The sequence below is a fragment of the Rutilus rutilus genome, assembly GCF_951802725.1.
Source record: "Rutilus rutilus genome assembly, chromosome: 13".
In the NCBI taxonomy this organism is placed as follows: Eukaryota; Metazoa; Chordata; class Actinopteri; order Cypriniformes; family Leuciscidae; genus Rutilus; species Rutilus rutilus.
Window position 1 is genome coordinate 1,489,201 of NC_140218.1, and position 21,808 is coordinate 1,511,008.

The 21,808-nt window shown below is 40.1% G+C and overlaps 1 protein-coding gene across 1 annotated transcript; it reads left to right on the plus strand.

The window, feature by feature from the left end:
- On the plus strand, positions 1 to 20,593 carry st8sia7.2 (ST8 alpha-N-acetyl-neuraminide alpha-2,8-sialyltransferase 7.2). The gene is made up of 7 exons (XM_084428554.1): positions 1 to 141; positions 5,447 to 5,527; positions 6,851 to 6,937; positions 7,160 to 7,304; positions 10,199 to 10,311; positions 15,512 to 15,595; positions 16,287 to 20,593. Exons 1-7 carry the CDS (start codon positions 35 to 37, stop codon positions 16,798 to 16,800), a joined length of 1,131 nt encoding a protein of 376 aa, XP_084284680.1. The 5' UTR covers positions 1 to 34; the 3' UTR covers positions 16,801 to 20,593.
- Positions 20,594 to 21,808: the final 1,215 nt, after the last annotated feature.

The following is a 21,808-nucleotide window of genomic DNA, read 5'->3' on the forward strand; positions in this document are numbered from 1 at the left end:
CACACACGCACTGGCTCCAGCACTCGTGCTTCTGATGGCAGTGGTGTTTCTCCAGTGGATCTTCAGGCTTCTGATGGTCCTGGTCATCTCTCAGAGTGTGTGTGTGATGTTCTACTACACACGTGACACACACTCGTCCAGGTGAGTGCGCACACTCAATACTTCACCTTTATCTCGGCTTTGAAGACTCGCTCGTATCTGGATATTTCTGTGAGTGCGATTGGATTTTTCTCATGAAAATTGAAATCTAATCATTACTTGCTTTTGAAGAAATAAGTCTAAGATATTGAATTAAAAAATGTATGAATTTAATGTTTCTATTTTCCATGACACTATAATAACAATCATCATTCTTCGCATGTTATTGTGAACGGTGTTGTCATTTAGATTTTTATTGAATGATTTAAGGATTTAAAATCAACTAAATTTGGAAAAGCCTGACAACTCAACTAATTAGCCTATTTATTAGGGCCCGAGCACCGATGGTGAGAGGAGCCTATTGTTTCTGCTCCGTTTATTATTATTCTTCTTCCGCTTCTTCTTCTCCAAAGTGAATCGCTTTTTAGAGGGCCTTAACATGCTCGAAAACTCATGAAACTTTGCACACGCTTCAGAAGTGGTGAAAATATATGTGTGATATGGGTTTCAGAATTGTGTGGGGCAAAATGGCTCAATTATAGCCCCTACGTTTTGCCCCGGCTCTATGTTTCACGTACAGGTATGAAATTTGGTATATACATGTAATGACCCAATACCTACAAAAAAGTCTCTTGGAGCATAGCCCTAAACACAACAGGAAGTCAGCTATTTTGAACTTTCTCCTAGATTTTGTGCAGTTTTCGCCATTTCCTGATGTTGTACTTTAATGAACTCCTTCAGATTTGATCTGATCCTCTTAAAATTTGGTGAGTGTAATCTAAAGGCCTTTGCGACGTTAAATTGCGAAGATCTTGAGTTTACGTCGAACAGTGTGCCCTCGGCGGCCTGACAAATGTGTGGGGCAAAATGGCTCAATAGCGCCCCCTACATTATTGCCACGGCTCTACGTTTCACGTATAGGTATGAAATTTGGTATATACATGTAATGACCCAATACCTACAAAAAATTATCTTGGAGCATAGCCCTAAACACAACAGGAAGTCAGCTATTTTGAACTTCCTCTCAGATTTTGTGCAGTTTTTGCCATTTCCAGACGTTGTACTTTAACGAACTCCTCCTACAGTTTTGATCTGATATTCTTCAAATTTGGTGAGTGTGATCTTGATGTCTTTACGACGTTAAATTGCGAAGATCTTGAGTTTTCATCGAATGGCGTGTCCTCGGCGGCCTGACAAATGTAGATGTGCACACCCAATTTCAGCCTTTGAGTGATATATGCATCATCAGATAAGTTCTATATTAAAATTGCTTGTAGTTCCGATGTTGCTAGGCAACCACACACAGCCTGCAGTAACTCAGGCATACAATGTCCAATCTGCCCCAAACTTCACTTGTTTGATAAGAGTCCTGTCCTGAACACATGACAATGCTCATATTCGGTTATAGTAATAGCGCCACCTGCTGGTAGCAGGAAGTGTGGCAAATACAAATTACTTTAACATACAGTGCTATGCATAAGTTTAGACACCCATGCTAAAGTTGACTAAAAAGAGGAATAAAAAATCATCTTTTGGAAATTGAACTTAATGCCTTAATTAAAAAAATTAGGAAAAATCCAACCTTTAAGGACACCAATTTTCTTTGTGAATGAATTATGTATCGTAAATAAATAAATGTTCTTCCTTAAAATACAGGGTGCATAAGTTTGGACACCCCTATGTTAAATTCCCATTGAGGCAGGCAGATTTTTATTTTTAAGTATTTAAAAAAAAATTTTTTTTAGGATACTATGCATCCTGATAAAGTTCCCTTGGCCTTTGGAATTAAAATAGCCCCACATCATCACATAGCCTTCACCATACCTAGAGATTGGCATGGTTTTATTTCAGGTAGCCTAATAGCTAGTTTGATTTGCATTGAGAGATGATCTTATGGAAAGTACCCCATGCCAATCTATAACAGTTTATAACAGTTATAAAAGGAATTAAAAGAGATATAAAAATGATAGATAAACTTCTCATCTGGCTAAACACTGGTGTATCATATTCTTCACAACTGTATTTTGAAAAGCTTAAGCAAATAGAGTCGCATTGCTTAGTTCACACAGGTGTTCATCACGAACTATGGAAATAATCTACTAGCCACAGTCAACATTGACTAACTATCTTCCCTTCCCAAACACACGTTTGGCGTTTCAGACCTACAAATTTATTCTGTGTTTATATTTCTTCCAATCAACTCTTCAAATGACATTCAAGTGTCCACACACTTCTTGAGACCGATGTACATCACATCCTTTGTGTTAGTTATTCTGTCAAGAAGGACTGGAGATTAACTTGATGTTTTGTATTTGAGGTGTGTTTCTGTATTTAAATACAGATGGTATTCCTTGGAAGCACTGGGGTGAGGTTTACTTTTTTTTAAACAGTATTTCCTGAAGGAAAATTACTTTACTGTATTAGCAGACGTGCTAGTGATTTAGACAAGATGATTTAAAGGGATACTCCACTTTAAAATGAAAACTCTGTCATCATATACTCACCCTCATGTTGTTTCAAACCTGTATGAATTTCTTTCTTCTGCTGAACAGAAAGGAAGATATTTAGAAGAATATCAGTAACCAGACAGTTTCTGGTCTCATTGACTTCCATAGTATATTTTTTTCCTACTATGGAAGTCAATGAGACCAGAAACTGTCTGGTCTCAGAAGGCGAAGCACTGCTACTTGGGCGGAGTTTCGCCAATATTATTTTATTACGGAGCAAACTGATCCTAGACCAGCATTTATGGACAGCTTTTCCCTCTAAAAGCAATCAGGAAGCATAAGCTTGTTTTCGTTTTCTTGTTTTCGTTTTTTTAAATTAAAAGATAAATGCGACTTTTTATCTCACAATTCTGACATAAATTTCTCACAATTGCGAGTTTATCTCACAGTTCTGACTTTATAACACGCAAATGCGATTGTATATCACGCAATTCTATATATATTATATATATATATACTGTATTATAATAATTTGACACTATATAAGGCCGTGGCCACTCCGGGGCATCCGCTAGTATGCCTGTTCCCCGCTGGCACACATCAACTGAAGTATTTGGCTTCTTCCATTTCTTTGTCTCTGTGTAGAAAAATAGAAGCACTGATTACTGTAACTGCAACATATCCTTTTTACAAAATGTAAGCATTCAGAAAACTCTATCTCTGATGCATTTCTTTTTATTACAGTAGTATAGAGCTACAGCTACAGTACATAGTGTTGTATGAGCACAGTGTACAGCACTCAACAGTTACAGTAGAGAGCAGTCTGAAGCACATCTACTGTACCTGTGTTTCTCCATGAAGGTTCTTATGATCGAGGCGACGGTGAAGCGACTCAAGTTTGGCTGAACTCATTGCCCAGCCTCCCTCATAGTCATACCATGGACAAAGACATGGGCAAGAGAGTGGCACTGCTTATCTCTTTGGCCTTGCCCTTCACCTTCCTCCTCCTCCTCATCATCCTCTTCAATATTCTATGGCAAATATTCTGTGAACTGATAAGACAATAGTTGAACTTTTTGGAAGGGTGTGTGTCCCATTACATCTGGTGTAAAACTAACACAGCATTTCATAAAAAGAACATCACAACAACAGTCAAACCTGGACGACTTGCCATCATTTATGGAACCTTGAATTCTGCGCTGTTCCAGAAAATCCTGAAGGAGAATGTCCGGCCATTAGTTCGTCACCTTAAAGCTACACTGTGTAGGATTTTCTCCCATCTAGTGTTGAAATTGTTTATGACTACCAACTGAATATTACTTTCCAGCCCCTCCGATTCCGAGGGCGTTTTAACTCCTACGGTGGCCGTATTTCAAATCTACCGGCAGTCACGCGTAATCTCCCCCTCGCATTCGTCACGGCGCCACTGAGTGTCAAAACGCAAAAGGCGAAGCTTGAATTTCCAGGTATGTCCCCCTCTTTGGCTAATTTATTTTCAAGATGGAGGTGCAACATGGCTGCCGCCATTCCAGCGACTCGCTCGTATGTATTCTAAATGGCAGATTCTACGCTTACGAGAATACTTGATTAGTTGGTGTAGGTAATTACACATTAATGAGCACATATGATTTTGAAAGAATAAAGTGTTTTTTGCTAAGAATCAACTTAAAAAATTACACAGTGTAGCTTTAAGCTCATGAATGGCAAAAAAACAAAAACATAATTAAGGTTTTGGAGTGGCCTAGTCAAAGTCAGAGGCGTCGCCAGCCGATTTTGCCGGGGCTTCAGCCCCGAATGTTTTGAGTGTAGCCCCAAATGTATTTTGAAAAGTTGACAGACATATGAAACCGGACAATAGCCTATGTAAATCATAAGTTGCCTTATTTTCATTGTGCTTTGGCTTTTGCATTACAATGTATTCCTATTTAACACAAATGTTCTTTGCTAATTACAGAAACTATTAGCAAAATTCATAAGTATAAATATATATTTATATTTACAAGTTGATGAATTTATAATATTTGTATGGTCCTCGAATGTGTTTGAATATTTCACCTGTCATCTGCTTGACAAATAATTTATGCTACTGCCCACTGACATGCTTTTAAAGCTATTGTTATCCAATTTTTTTTGGCCTTCAAACACCTTTAAATGCACATATGTAGGTCAGAGAAATCCACATTTTCACGGGGGAGCATACCCCCGAACCCCCCTAACTACGTCACATTTGAGGTAGTGTGGGCTGGTGTGGCTACAGTGCCAGGGCTGAATTTTTAAACCAGTCTGCCCCCTGCATACAGGCCTACAATATACATTATTCTCTGTATCATGTTATCTAATTACCCACCCCCAGCCCCTGATGTTTTTAAAACCTAGAAACGCCCCATGTCAAAGTCTGATTGAGATGCTGTGGCGTGACCTTAAAGAGTCTGTTCATACTCTAAAACCCTTCAATGTGGCTGAATTAAAACAATTATGCAAAGAAGAGTGGGCAAAAATTCCTCCACAGTGATGTAAAAGACTCATTGCCAGGTTTAGCAAACACTTGTTTGCTGTTGTTATCGCCAAGGGTGGCAAAACCAGTTATTAGGTTTAGGGGGCAATTACTTTTTCACATAGGGCAGCTTTTTTCCCCTTAATAAATGAAATGATCCTTTAAAAACTGCACTTAGTATTTACTCAGGTTATCTTTCAGTAATATAAATCTGTTTTGTAATCTGAATCATTTAAGTGTGACAAATATGTTGAAAAAAAAAAAAAATCAGGAAGGGGGCAAATACTTTTTCACAGCACTGTATATGTTTGATAAAGACTCTGGTTTAGTGCACAAGACAATTCATTTTATGCTCTTTTTCTTTCAGAGATGCGATGACAGAGGCGCTTCAGCAGCTGCGCTGCGCAAACCTCAGACGCAAGTTTTCCGTTATCAAACCGGCCAAAAGGTGCGTGAGAATGAAGATCAACCAGCGATCCTGATAATTCAGAGAATTACCTTCTTAAAGGAACATTCACGCTGCTCGATTCTGTACAATAAAAGTGAATTTTCTGCCCAAATTTCTGACTTCCGATTATAAACTCGTTTAATTGTCCGATGCTCAGTAGATGATGTTAAAATAAAAAATAAAAAAAACTTTTTAGCTTTACAGCTTTTCATTTTGTGAGAAAAGAAATCATAAAAGTAGTTAGTTTTGAAAAATCATATAAATTCAGTACTTGTATAGGCCTACTGCAAATATATATAATAACTCAAATGCGGCGTATTATGAAACAGATTAGAAAACTCTTAACTATTTCACATGGAAACCTGTAATGCTATGATGGAAGTGTTTGATTGTTGTGCTCTTTTTTACCCCAAATTGTATCACATTAGATATTCTTAAATTACTGAAAAACTTGATTTAATTTGACGACTTTGAACTAAAATCATTGACAGTCTTGCAATTGAGGAAGTGTAATTTGACTATTACCCTTCAATGTAAACAATGAAGCTTTATCTTTTATCTTTTTTTTTTTTCATCCTGGCAGATACTGTGCTAAATGAGAATTTGTTCATCATCAGCTGAAATGTATTTCACTTCCACGCCCCTGCAAACATTTTAATCTTTATTATATTTGCTTTAAATGTGAAGTTTATCATTAACTATGTACTGAGCTTTGTATGCCGTCATACACATGCAATTCACCTAACCTATAGACCTGTGGTGCAGTTAATGTAGATCAGACGGTTAGTCACGGAGATCACAAGACACCCCCCTCCACACGAATAAATATTAGTGAAAAAATAAATATCACTAATAATGGCTATTCGGATGAGAATCTCTGGGAAAACAAATAAATACTGGCTATATAAGAGGTTTTTACGGTACAAAATATTTACCTCTAAATTATGCACCATTTTTCATCTGTAATACCATAGTGTAACCACTAGATGGCTGTGTAACCATATAAATATATAAACCTGACTGTGTAATCCCTAGTTGCTGGAAACATTATTTTCAGATTCAAGTAACTATTTAGTCATTGTCAAATTTACAGACAACAATGAGCAGTGTAAGGCAGTGATTGACAGTGCTCTGATCCAATGGCGTTGTGCATTGTCCCTGTTCTTGCCTTGCGGCAGTTTAAAAAACAAGCGCCCGCCACTAGCATTGGAGACCTGAAACTGACTTAGGAAGGGGTGATATAACATTAATCTGCCCCTGCGCCTGAGGGAGTAAATAATGAGAGTGATTGTTTTCAAACATCTCATGTGTTTCTTTCTATAGCATAGACTTGAAGAGTTTTACCCAGGAACTCTCCGATTTCTTAAACTGCCCTTACAAACTGAACACGACTGAACAGGACATAAACAGGTGTGTAATTTAATCTCCAATCCAGTTATGCTATACTTTATTTGCCGATTAACAGGTTATTAAATTAGATGTGTGTCATAGTTCTCCTAGTCATGTAAACTGATCAAGAGGTATAGTGACAGCTTAACGCTCATGTAAAATGAGTCCTCGTAAACTTTTCATTTTTAAACTCTCTCTCTCTCTCTCTCTCTCTCTCTCTCTCTCTCTCTGTGTTTATGACAGAATCCAGCTGCAGTTTTGTTGTAACGCCACAGGATCATTCATTCTCACCCAACGCAACACAGCCATCAATCAATCCATCCAATATGAAACAAGCAAAACAAGCACATACAAAATTAATGAAGCACTTCACAGTATGCTGCCCAAGGTGTGTGTGTGTGTGTGTGTGTGTGTGTGTGTGTGTGTGTGTGTGTGTGTGTGTGTGTGTGAATGTGTGAATGTGTGCGAGAGACACAAACACCTCGAGACACAAACACCTCGAGACACAAACACCTCAAGACACAAACACCTCAAGACACAAACACCTAGTCGAACACCCTTCATATCTGCTCCACCACCTTGGGGTGGGGTCTCCATTGCCCGGGTCTCAGCCCCTGCCTTGACAGGACATCTGCTCCCTGGTTTTGGCACCCAGGGATATACAGTGGGTACGGAAAGTATTCAGAAAATTCTTAAATTTTTCACTCTTTGTTATATTGCAGCCATTTTCTTAAATCATTTAAGTTCATTTTTTCCCCTCATTATTGTACACACAGCACCCCATATTGACAGAAAAACACAGAATTGTTGACATTTTTGCACATTTATTAAAAAAGAAAAACTGAAATATCACATGGTCCTAAGTATTCAGACCCTTTGCTGTGACAGTCATATATTTAACTCAGGTGCTGTCCATTTCTTCTGATCATCATTGAGATGGTTCTACACCTTCATTTGAGTCCAGCTGTGTTTGATTATACTGATTGGACTTGATTAGGAAAGCCACACACCTGCCTATATAAGAGCTTACAGCTCACAGTGCATGTCAGAGCAAATGAGAATCATGAGGTCAAAGGAACTGCCTGAAGAGCTCAGAGACAGAATTGTGGCAAGGCACAAATCTGGCCAAGGTTACAAAAAAATTTCTGCTGCACTTAAGGTTCCTAAGAGCACAGTGGCCTCCACAATCCTTAAATGGAAGACGTTTGGGACGACCAGAACCCTTCCTAGAGCTGGCCGTCCGGCCAAACTGAGCTATCGGGGGAGAAGAGCCTTGGTGAGAGAGGTAAAGAAGAACCCAAAGATCACTGTGGCTGAGCTCCAGAGATGCAGTCGGGAGATGGGAGAAAGTTGTAGTAAGTCAACCATCACTGCAGCCATCCACCAGTTGGGGCTTTATGGCAGAGTGGCCCGATGGAAGCCTCTCCTCAGTACAAGACACATGAAAGCACACCTGAAGGACTCCAAGATGGTGATAAATAAGATTCTCTGGTCTGATGAGACCAAGATAGAACTTTTTGGCCTTAATTCTAAGCGGTATGTGTGGAGAAAACCAGGCACTGCTCATCACCTGTCCAATACAGTCTCAACAGTGAAACATGGTGGTGGCAGCATCATGCTGTGGGGGTGTTTTTCAGCTGCAGGGACAGGACGACTTCTGAGCAAAGGGTCTGAATACTTAGGACCATGTGATATTTCATTTTTTCTTTTTTAATAAATGTGCAAAAATGTCAACAATTCTGTGTTTTTCTGTCAATATGGGGTGCTGTGTGTACAATAATGAGGGGAAAAAAAGAACTTAAATGATTTTAGCAAATGGCTGCAATATAACAAAGAGTGAAAAATGTAAGGGGGTCTGAATACTTTCCGTACCCACTGTAAGCAGCCCTGATGGAGAGCAGCTTTCCTTGAGCCCACAGGAGGATCTGGTGTGCACATTTGCAAAGTGGACGTGAATGCAGACCCCCCTGATGGTTTATATAGGGAACCACCGCTGTGTTGTTTGTACAGACAAGAACATGGTGGCCCTTGAGGTCTGAGAGGACATACTTTAGAGAAAGAAACACAGCCATCACCTCAGGCAGTTTATGTGTGAGGAGAGCTGATGACCCCTCCACAGACCTTGAGTCGAGCGACCATCTAGGACTGCTCCCCAGCCTGTGAAGGACGCATCCGTAGTTAGCATTACGCAATGACAAGGTGAAGGGACCAGGGCTACTTCTACCTTGATCATGCGAATCGGATTGACCCTCGGGGGAAAACCCCCTGGTCTTGAGCCTTGGGTGGCGAGCTTGACGATGAGACCTGAGAGTGGCGGGGGAGAAACTGCTTGTTTGCCTCCTGAAACCTCTCGATGACTGTATTGACTCGTTGAAGAAGCCAGGAGGTGAAAGCGGGGTGTCCATGAGGAAACCTTTATCTTTATCATTTATCCCTGAGAGGTTTAACCAAAGATGCCCCTCCACTGGCACCAAGGCTGCCATAGAACGGCTGATAGATTTAGCCGTCTCCTTGGTGGCCTGGAGAGAATGATCTGTGGCCCGGCGCAGCTCTCTCAAGATCTAGATCTCCTAGCAGGTCAGTCTGGTATGGGTCATGGTGTGTAGACATGCCACAGCCTGACCTGCTGCCAAATAAGCTTTACCCACCAAAGTTGATGTTGTTCTGACCGGCTTGGTGGGTAACATTGGGGCCTTCAGGGAAAGATGCTGACTCGGGGGAGAGATAGCTGGAGTTAGATATCTGAGAACTATACACATGATAAGAGACTGGTTGCGACCGTTAGAGTTCCTTACTGGCCAGTCGATGTTTTGAGTCACAACCTCCATGAGCTCCTCATATGCAGGAGTGTGAGGTGGAACGTCCTCAACCTCTCTTTCCATCGATGCTAACAATATCCAACTCTTCAGAGCTGACCCTAAGAAAAGGCACTGAATCCAGCAGGTGAGGGCAGAGAAAAGGCCAGGCCTGTTTCTAGATCCCCATCTACAGACCCCCGACCTGAATCGCCACTCCGCCTCGGCAGCAGCAGGACCAGAGCCGTAAGGAACACGAGTCTGAGCAGAGTGTCTGTAATGGAAGCTTTTCACAATGCTCAAAGCCAACCCCCTCAAGAGCTAACTATGCATGCTCCACTCTCAAACAAACTATGCATAAATCATGTGTATGTGTAAAACAGAGTCAATTCTTGATGCAACGCAAGTTCCCTTGCAATGGAACTATGCAATGTCATCGTTAATATAGTGTGTGTGTGCACGTGTGTCTGTGCGTGTGTGTGTGCAGGACTACCCCTGGTCCGGCCGGCGTCTGGGTCGGTGTGCTGTGGTCGGCAGCGGGGGGATTTTGAAAAACAGCAGCTGTGGACGTGAGATTGACAGCACAGACTTCGTCATACGGTAAACACATCCCATAATTCCTTGCTCCCTCACTGGCTACAACAATGCACTCAACCAGAGTGATTTATATGGAAAACAGGTGAAAAAATATAGATGTAAGCTGTAAATTCTTAGAAAATATGTTTTGACAGAACATTGGTAAAAATTGATCAGGTAAATATGGTTTAAAAATGATTTTAAACACAAACCTTTGTTTGGAAATTCTGTAACTAAGCATAATGTGTCACAGAGATGACATACTGTATATTAGGGCTTCGACTTTTGCCCAAAAATCATATTCGAAGTTCGTTTGTTTATTAATATTAATATTCAAATATTTATTAATAATATTTTGACCTTTAAAATGCCTTCAGTAGGACCTATATTGGTATCAAACTTAAGTTGTATATGTTCTGTCCACCAGAGGGCAGTGTATCAGTCAATGTCAATAGGCAGGCAATGATGTTTTCACTTTTACGACTTTTTTCACTTTTTTATGTTTTTTTTATTATTATTAAAAAATGGACTTACTCATGATTTTTCCCTGTTTCTTTGGTAACCCAAAGTAGAGCCACACGTTGCTTTTCAAATTGTCAGGAGTGTAGATTTCGAACTCCTCGTCAGGCGTGGTTGTTGTAGGCGTTGGCGCGGCCATTGTTTTGGTATACAAAATAAGCGCTAACCAGGACGCTAACGCCCGTTTCACACATACTCCGTTTGCAGTGCGTATGCGGCACAGGAGCAGCACGCGCTATAGTGCTTTCACATATGCTGCGTTTGCAGTGCGTAACTGATCCGCAGCTGTACCACAAACACATACTCAATATTTGTATTTCAAATCCAGAAGTTCATGCCTTTTCTTTTGCATTTAAATTTTAATACAATAAATCTTGCATGTCACAAAGAACTTGTTTTTCCACACATTTACAAAAAATAATGCCCATAACAGGTTAGAATATTAAAGGCAGTACGGAGTACGGAGTCAAAGCCCTACTGTATATGGATATGGAAGAGAAACTCAAGGTGAGAATGAACATTTTTAGACATACTTGGCCAGGGGTGGGCTGGGGTGCGTTTCCCAGAGCCAACTATGGTCGCAAGTTCTGTCGTTACCAATAGAGTTCAATGGAACTTGCGACCATAGTTGGCCAATGATGCTTTTGGGAAACGCACCCTTGTTCGTGGAGATCTACCTACCTGCAGAGTTCAGATCCAACCCTGATCCAACACAACTGTCTGTAATTATTAAGTGCTCCTGAAGATCTTAATTAGCTGGTTCAGTTGTGCTGGATCAGGGTTGGAGCTGAACTCTGCAGGAAGGTAGATCTCCAGGAACAGGATTGGGCACCTGTACTAGGCTATTTGTTACTTTAAAATAACAGAAAACAACAGTTTCAGTAGAGAGCCAAATAAACTCTTGAATGTACTCGTAACAATTTGGACATTTCATCATATGGGATTTGAAGCCCCAACTTCCTAGTCAAGTGTTCATTGCTTAAAGAGCATACAATTATGAATATATAGAAAACTTAAGCCATTTATATTTCTTTGCATACATTGCAATCAGAATAATTGAAAGTAAAAACTATGATCATACTATTTGATCACACAACTTTCTGGGCACTAAATACTTCAGGTGAGAATAAACATGGAATGAACAAAAACAAATCCATGTAGAAGTCTAGAACAATGCTTACCCAAATAACAAAGGAATCAAAATGACACAACAATACAAAGACTTTTTTAACCCGAAACAGATCAGGTGCTTGTCACTTCACACCACGTGCCACTAGAAAGATTTTCATGAAAATGGGATGAACCGTCTAGGAAGAGTTTATATTAAAAATTAAAAATGGCGGAAAAATGTTCATGATGGAAAATGATGGCATATTGTGCAATTTGGTATCACTTTATAATACGCTGCACGCTATTAATCATAATTTAAGCATTAGTAAACAGTTAATTAATCATTTATAAAGCATTAATAGACATTAATACGCAGTTTATAAATACAGCTATAAATGCTTTATTCTTGATTTATAAGGATATCTATAATGTGATTAATAATTGTATTTTCATACTTTTTAAAAATGTAACAATTTATAATTTCTAAATGTATAGTATAGTTGTATAGCATTATTTACAAACCAGTTATTTTGGAGTTGTCAGTGATTCATAAGATCACTTAGAAAGTGTAAGTTTATCGTTTCTTCATTTAGAAATGATAAATTGATCATTAATAAAGTATGAAAATATTAAACACTATATAGATATGCTTTTAAATCAAGGATAAAGCATTTATAGCTGTATTCATAAACTGCTAATTATTAAGTTGGCTTGAGAAAGCCAACTTACTGATATTGTACTTAAACTTATTATTATTCTTCTGACCTAAAAATATAAATTGAATGCAGCCTAGAGCTTTAACTCTACATACTCCAAACTCGGCTCAGACACTCAGACTGTTCTGACTCGGTATGCTATATCTTTTCTAACTGATCGGACTTACGGTTTTCCTAAAAATGACGATCAAAACTCGGAAAAACTCCCATTGACTTAACATTGGGCATTCTAAAAAAATTCAAATCCAAACCGACGTTTTCACACACACAGACACAAAGGGCCTGACAGCCCTGCGTCTCTCCCTCTCTCTCTCCCCTCAGAGGATTTATATTATCGAGCAGCCAATAAGCAATGGCCTAAAATCTTCATAGCAACCACCCAGGACACCCTAGCAACCGCCTAGCAACCACCTAAAATACCCTAGCAACCGCCTAGCAACCACCCAAAAGACCCTAGCAACCACCCAAAATATCCTAGCAACTGCCTAGCAACCACCCAGAAAACCCTAGTAACCACCCAAAATACCCTAGCAACACCCTAGCAACCACCCAAAACATCCTAGTAACCACTCATAACACCCTAGCAACCGCCTAGCAACCACCCAAAATACCCTAGCAACCGCCTAACAACCACCCAGAACACCCTAGCAACCACCTAAAATACCTTAGCAACCGCCTAGCAACCACCCAAAAGACCCTAGCAACCACCCAAAAGACCCTAGCAACCACCCAAAATATCCTAGCAACCGCCTAGCAACCACCCAGAACACCCTAGTAACCACCCAAAATACCCTAGCAACACCCTAGCAACCACCCAAAAGACCCTAGCAACCACCAAAAATATCCTAGCAACCGCCTAGTAACCACCCAAAAGACCCTAGCAACCACCGAAAATATCCTAGCAACCGCCTAGCAACCACCCAGAACACCATAGCAACCACCTAAAATACCCTAGCAACCGCCTAGCAACCACCCAAAAGACCCTAGCAACCACCGAAAATATCCTAGCAACCGTCTAGCAACCACCCAAAAGACCCTAGCAACCACCAGAAATATCCTAGCAACCGCCCAGCAACCACCCAGAATACCCTAGCAACCACCCAGAACACCCTAGCCAACCGCCTAGCAACCACCCAGAATACCCTAGCAACCACCCAAAATATCCTAGCAACCACCCAAAAGACCCTAGCAACACCATAGCAACCACCCATAACATCCTAGCAACCGCCTAGCAAAAAAACGTTCTGCTCCAAACTTTCTCAAGCCAACTTAAAGTTTGTCTCGACGAACTTTCGCATCTAGTTGTCTATTAATGCTTTATAAATGATGAATTAACTGTTTACTAATGCTTAACTGATGATTAATAGTGTGCAGTTATTACAAAGTGTTACCTGCAATTTTGTTTCTAGCCCTTATGATTCAAAAGTTATTAGCATAAACGTAAGTGCAACTTTGGACAGTTGGTGGTGCTAGAGGGAATCAGTAAGAGACTCCAAATTTGCCGTGTTTAATGTTTGGACTGATTCAGTAAGTGCCATCACACCTTCTGTTCTTGGCCCCTACAAACCCCACAGGCACACGTTATGGGGGGACCTGAGCCACATCTACAGACCAGAAGATCACATAGACTTTGAACTCTTTTAAATCTAGTTTATCAGTTTCATTCATATTTTGATTAAAAGACAATTGTACTGATGTGCGCTCACTTGTGTTTTTTACAGCAGCTTTGAAACGCCGAAACAGCTGCAGACAGTTTCTCTGTGAATAGTTAAAATGGTTAATCACTGTACAGGTTTTTTTTAATAGTTTACACAGAATCCACAGGACACGTCATCTCTTATTATCAGCTCAGCTGGGCGCTTTATATTCAACCGGCTATATCTGCTGTTACTGTGCAATGGGTGATGGGTACATTGTTAGAGCAAATTCTTTTGAAAATGCTTATCTAGGTGGCCTAATAAAACGCAGAGAAGATAGTGTATATGCACAGAGTTAAGCAATGACATTTCACTGTGAACACATCATATACTTCAGGACGTCACACTAGCAATGACTGTGAACATGAAATTCACACACCACGAACTAGCAGAACAAGGTGACTGATGCTTTAATCCAGAATACTCGAAGGACAAATGTTAGATGTTGTTGTGTTTGTCAGTAGGAGACGATTTTAAAATGACAACCCTGTTAATATGATTTTATAGTAAAGTGATTATTGAAAATGATCAATAATCAGCATCAGATTCTCTTTCTAATAAACACATTGAAGGATAATGACTTCCCAACATTAATTTAGCTTGGACGACACACCATTTATGTTTTAGATCCTATGGTTTACTTTTAAAAGGTTGAAGCTGCTAGCCTGGTAATACCAAACTCTGCTACTTCGCTTTGCTTCGTAGACAGAGTCTGGAAGGGCATAATTGAAAAGCGTTTTCTTTCTCGCGGGGGGGGCGCTTGTCTGAAGTTTAAAATCATTGGTTACCCGTAAGCCAATCACGTAACGTTTGGTTATGGCGTGTGTTATGCGCATGCTCAGCCGCATCTAACTTCCACTGTAAACACATGTATGATGCAAAAACAAAAACCATCGAGCGAAATACCGGAGTGAACATGGCTGTGAATGACTTTTGCAGATTATGTGAAGTAAATCTACGCATCCACGGTACAATCAGCGTCTACATCACGGCTCTCAGCCCGCCCTCTGTTCGTTGATTGGCCGGCTGTTTTCAGGCCGGAGGAAAACTGGGAGATAGGTCGCTATCTCAGTATGAGTACAGAAGCGAACTGAAATTGAGCGGAAGTACGAAGTCTGACGTAGTCAGGCTATGAAGCTGCACCTGTTTCACAGAAATCAAAGATTTACTTTTCTCTTTCAGGTTTAATTTGGCAGCGGTTAATGACAGTGATGTTGGACTGAAGACGGATCTGATAACCATTAACCCCAGTCAGATTTATAGAGAGTCAGTATCCACACACACACACACACACTCCTCTCAGTGAGATTATTTTAAAGTATTATAATATAAGACACTTTTATTCTCATATGTCCAACACATCTATACAGGCATACAGTTGGATTTGTTTTTACACTTTACAGTAAGGTTCATTAGTTAACATTAGCTTACTACCTTAGTTAACATGAACTAAGAAAGAACAATACGTCTACAGCATTTATTAATCTTAGTTAATATTAGTTTCAACGTTTACTAATACATTATTAAAATCTAAGGTTGTATTTGTTAACATTAGTTAATGCACTGTGAACTAACATGAACAAACAATGAACAGCTGGATTTTTATTAACTAACATTAACAGAGATGACTAAATACGGTAACACTTTATTTTACAGTGTCTTTGTTACATATGTTACATGTACTTACCATAGTAATAACAGTAAATTATGCATAATTACATGCAATTAACCCTCAACTAAACCCTAATCCTATAGTAAGTACATGTAGTTGCTTAATATTACTATATAAACACACTGTAACAATGACACCTTAAAATAAAGTGTAACCCTAAATACTGTAAGAAATGTATTGTTCATTGTTAGTTCATGTTAGTTAATACATTAACTAATGTTATTGTTAACTAATGAACCTAATTGTAAAGTGTTACCAATATTGTGTGTGTGTGTGTGTCTATAGATACAAAAACCTGGAGAAGGATCCGGATCCGTTGGTGGAGCGGGTCAGTGTGTACGGAAACGCCTCCCTCATTATTCCTGCCTTCGCCTACACGTTCTGCACATCAGTGTCAATCAAAACACTCAAAGTCCTCCAGCCAATCAGACCTCAGCAGCCGGTGGTGTTCTTCAGCCCCTCTTACCTGCGGACACTGGACCGGTTCTGGAAGGGGCGTGGCCTACGGGAGGTGCGCCTCTCCTCTGGGTTTATTTTAATCAGCACTGCACTGGAACTGTGTGAGCATGTTCACGTTTACGGATTCTGGCCGTTCGGCAGCGACCTGCAGGAGCGTCCGGTTCCGTACCATTATTACGACCAGATGATGCCGCACCCCTACATGCACAAGATGCCGGAAGAGTTTGTGCGACTACTGCAGCTCCACAGCCAGGGGGCGCTGACACTGCACCTGCAGCCCTGCTCCTCACAAACACACACGCGGACTATGACCAAAAACACCCCGGATAACCTTATATAGTGCACTGTATGAGGGCACAGCCATATGTAGTGGTCTCCGAACCCATAGCGCAGGGTCTCCACGGGTTCTTAGTCTTAAAGGTGATATATCATGAAAATCTGTCTTTTTCTGTGTTTAAGTGCTATAATTGGGTCCCCAGTGCATCTATCAACCCAGAAAACAGGTGAGCCTTTCTCTGCAAGCATGTCAAAAATAAGCCAATCAGATTTCACTCCCCTTCTGACGTATGAAGAGGATCTTATTATAATATTACCAGCCCTTAAAGGCACACTATGCAGTTTCCGTTTTTCTCAAACAGCGACCCTTAGAGTCCCTGCACTCTTCCGACCGCGCTTTCTTCGTTGACTCTGTCATGATTCGCATCTGAAATGCGTGCTAGTGTCTTCCATAGAGGCTGCTTCATATGTTGTTGATGTATGTGACGTCGTGCCGTAAAGCAAGTCGTGATTCTCGCGAGATTTGGCAGGGCGCCACCCCCCCCCCCCTAAATTCGCCCTACTACGAGTTCGTTTGCCATCAAAATGATTTCGAAGCTGTTATATTAAGGTACAAATCTTGCATAGTGTGCCTTTAATCTGCACGTTTACACCCACGGCGCCCCCATTTTGTTTTCCCAAGCGACAACAGTGTAACAAAGTTCTAGCAAAGCCTGAAACTGCTCTGTGGTTGAGCACAGACGAGCACTGAACACTATTGACCAGAACATGTCACCGCTGTCTTATAAACACCTCAGGAACTGTGGACACTTGTGGAGAAGTTCAACATGATGATGAGATGATCAATGTAACTCCACAACAACTACACAAATGTCTCCACTAACATTCAGAAACTCTTCCTGAGTCTCTCCGTAAGGCTGCACTTGCTACTGGTTATTCTGGGATTCTGGATGAGTGAGATTGGCCTGTTCTGTTATTGCCGCCCTCTTCTGAGCGGAGGCGGAGCTAAAGCTCATTTGCATTTAAAGGGACACACACAAAAACAGTGTGTTTTTGCTCACACCCAAAAAGGGGCAAATTTGACAAACTATAATAAATGATCTGGTATTTTGAGCTGAAATTTCACAGACACATTCTGGGGAAAAGGGGCATAATATGTCACCTTTAAATCAAATTTAAGGCCATAAAAAAGTCTTAAATATCTTAAATGCTTTAAGAAAAGTCTTAATTATAATTTCAAGCACTTTTAAATTTGGGGACGGAAAAACAGGAATCGAGATATGGCTTAATATTAAAGTTAAACTTCAAAAGGCAATGATTTAACTGTAAAACGAGGTAAAAGTAATACGAGGCATTGTTGCACATTCTACAGGCTCACGTTTTCAGATCATTTCGCAATCAATGAGATACTGTTGATGAATTATGAAAATGTTTACCTGTGGTGTTTATATCATTCCTGGAAACTTGTCACATTTAAAAAAAAAAAAAAAGCCGCTGCGTTGTTTACAGGGTTTACCAGGGTAACCGCTATATATTTCTGCAATTTTTTTATTTCATTAAGCTGATGGATCTAAAATAATCTATTGTGCATTCTAAAAATGTGAACAATTAGGATAAGATATTTATAAAATCTAGGGCTGGGGGAATTAACGCGTTAATGTTTGCGATTAATTTGAGATGTTTAACAGGTAAAAAAAAAAAAAAAACGCAATTAACGCAGCACTTTTTTTTTTGCCTCGTTGTAATGATTTCCTGTTGCGGCTGCTATTGAAAAGGCCGAAAATATGCCGTCCCGCCGCTCCGTGTTCGGCGATCAGGTTTCATTCTCGCGCAGCTTTCATGAGCGGGTCTTTTCCGCACTGTGTGTGCGCCGCATTCTCCGTTGTGTGTGTGTGTGTGTGTGTGTGTGTGTGTGTGTGTGTGTGTGTGTGTGTGTCGGCGCGCTGTGCTCTCTGTTCAGTGTTCCGCTTCATGTTTGCGCTGCGCGTTCTGCTCTGTCGTTAACGGCCCAAACGCTCCAATCCTGTACCGATCACGCACTGGAAAAGCAAAGTCTGCTCAAATAACGTGAAATTTCTCAGTAGTAGACTTCTGTTTGCAATAGCCCTACTGAGCTGGTATAGTCATGCTGGGCAACAATGGTAAAATGACCTTGCTCTGATCACATGCTCTGGTAATAATAGCTTTGTAGGACTATATTTTATTTTGATAATTAGTAAAAAACAAACAAAAAAACAATCCGTTAAATTGATTATGTTGATTGATTATTGAAAAAGAATAATATAGCCTATTTTATCGATTCCCAGCCCTAATAAAATCATATTTATATGAATATAAATATAAGAATGGCTTAAAGCTTGAAATGTGAGATTTATTTTTATATAAAACTTGTTTAAATCGTTGTTTTTACAGTACTTTTATGGTTTCGATGTTACCATACACATTGCTCTACTCCACCTGGATGGTATAATTTGATTTAAAATGGTCTTTAAAAAGGTCTTAAAAAGCATTAAATGTGATTTTAAAACCCTTGCAGATACCCTATTATTGAGTGCGCTAACCAAACACTGTGAGCTAGGGTCACTCTGAATTCCTGTGTCGGCAGAAGATGGCGTACGCATTGTTCACACATTCAAGTGTACCAAATTAATTGACTAATGTAGGGAATAGTAAAGTAGGGGATAGGGAGCGATTTTGCATACAGCCATTGCGTATTTGTGATTTTAGATGAAAATTTATTTTAAAAGTAATTTTATGTAGGCTAATGGTCTCGACATAGCGATATTTCAACGAAATTTAATGGACCAAAAAAGCTTAGAGTAGCGTCAATAGCGTAGCGATATATAGGCCTAAAGCACAGTTCACACATAAGCCACTCACTTTCACCCTTTTGTTGGTCAATGTGGTGAGTTCGCGTGACCAACTTGTACATGAGGGAATAACTGTGCGGACCATTTTCGTCTTCACGGCAAACTCCCGAACTCGCAAATTCCTACTAAAGGCCTATTTATACTTCTGCGTCGAACTGCCACCGTAGCTACGTCGTAGGCTGTGTGTAGTGCGCGTACCCTACGGCGTACCCTGACGTGCACCTCTCCAAAAATGTAACAACGCGTCAATTCTATGCGGACACAAGCGCTGTGATTGGTCTGCCAGAACCCCTCCCTCGGGGTTTCACATGCTCCCTAGGTGCACGTCAACGCGGACAACGACACAGAAGTATAAATTAAAACCAACACGTTGCCTACGGCGTATAGGCTCCGGCGTAGGTCCGACGCAGAAGTATAATGAGGCCTTTAAAATGACCAATCACAGCGCTTGCGTCCGCGTAGAATTGACGTTACATTTTTGGAGAGGTATGTGCACGTCAGGGTACGCGCGCTACGACGTAGTTACGGCGTGAGTTCGACGCAGAAGTATAAATTGGGCTTTAACAGTGCGTTTTCACTGGCGCCGGAGTATAGTGACGTTTTTCATTTCATTCCTATGGAAAATGAGCTTCACGCTCGCGCAGTGGATTGTGGGATTGACAGCGGACTGGAGAAAGCGTTAAGAGTAAAAAATCAAGTAAAAAATGTGGGCGGCAGCCAATCGCTGTGAGGTTCAGGTAGTGGCGTGGTCACAACTCGAATAAAACACTTTCATTGTGTGAAAACTTTTTTTTATGCGATAAAATACTTTTTATTTTATCATTGTTTAGGTGTGCAGAATTGATTCAGGGGTCTTATTCCTATATTGTCACAGGTCATAGTTTATATTGTTTTGTTCTTGTGAGACACCGGTGAATCTGAATGTAATCAGATTAGATTAATAGACTCAAAATATTAAGGATTGTGGTTATTTCTGTAGGAAAAGTCATGCAAATAAATATTCTTTTAAAATATATATGGAATACAGTGGAATATTTTTGTGTATTTAATGTGTTTTCGTGTTATATATTTAAATTTACTTTTGAAAATAATTATTAAGATGTGTACACTCACATTAATTCAAGGAGTATGGAAAATTTGAGTCCTTTTTACTTGGTTACACCACAGCAATTAAAATGAAACTTTTCTGAAAAATTATTTAAAAGTTTTCAAACCCATAAGAATCCTCTGGTGTGGTCGCCATGCATTCTCCATCAACTCTCAATAACAATTTGTCTCCAAATGAGCCTCAGTTTTCTTGACGACACTTTCTTTTTTCTTCTTTTTTTTTTTCTTTCTTGACGACACATGCACAAAATGTTACATAATCGCTGACGTCCGTAAGGGCGGGAATCCTCTCCCGGGAATTCTTTCTTGACCAGCTGGAGTGTTTTCTCTGCGGTTCGGGAGACAGAAAGCCCAACATGCCCGTGATTATTGCTCCTCCGTAACAAGCTTTATTCATTTGCTGTCGTCAGGCCAAGTTGTCATCATGAGGCTTGAAAATTCCCTGGAAGAGAGTCGCACGCCTGGCCTTCGCCCTGTTAATGTTGACCACATCTCCTCTCTCTGTGTGACAATTAAACAATCTTGTTTTCCCATCCGACCGAAACACCCGAGATGATAAGTAAAGAGCTAAAGGGGAAATGTGTGCTATATGCTTCCTAATGTAGGCTAATTACAATAGCACGTTTACTGAGAGAGAGAAAAAACTGGTGTAGGATTTACTTTGCAACAATTTTCGGTAACACTTTACTTTGATAGTCCGTTTGTTGAGATTTTACTAGTTATTAGTAGCCATTCAGTAGCTTGTCAACAGTGCATCAGTTGACATTCAACAACACTGTTTCAACTGACAAGTAACATACGTTCAACTGACTGCCTATAGACTATAAGGTACAATTCAAGTGTTAATCTACAGATTTTACGAAAAAGTGCCTGTTGACTGTCAATGTTATTTTGCAACAGGTTATTAACCAATTGTCGACTAACTTTCAATTGTCAACTAACTTTCTGTAGATTGAGTACCAACAACTCAAGATCAATCTGTCAGTTAAAAGTCAACAGTCATGTCAGCATATGAAGTATATGATACTGTATATCCTACTCAAGGGGTCTCATATGCATCAAATTAATGATTATTTTAGCTGATTTAAAAATGTT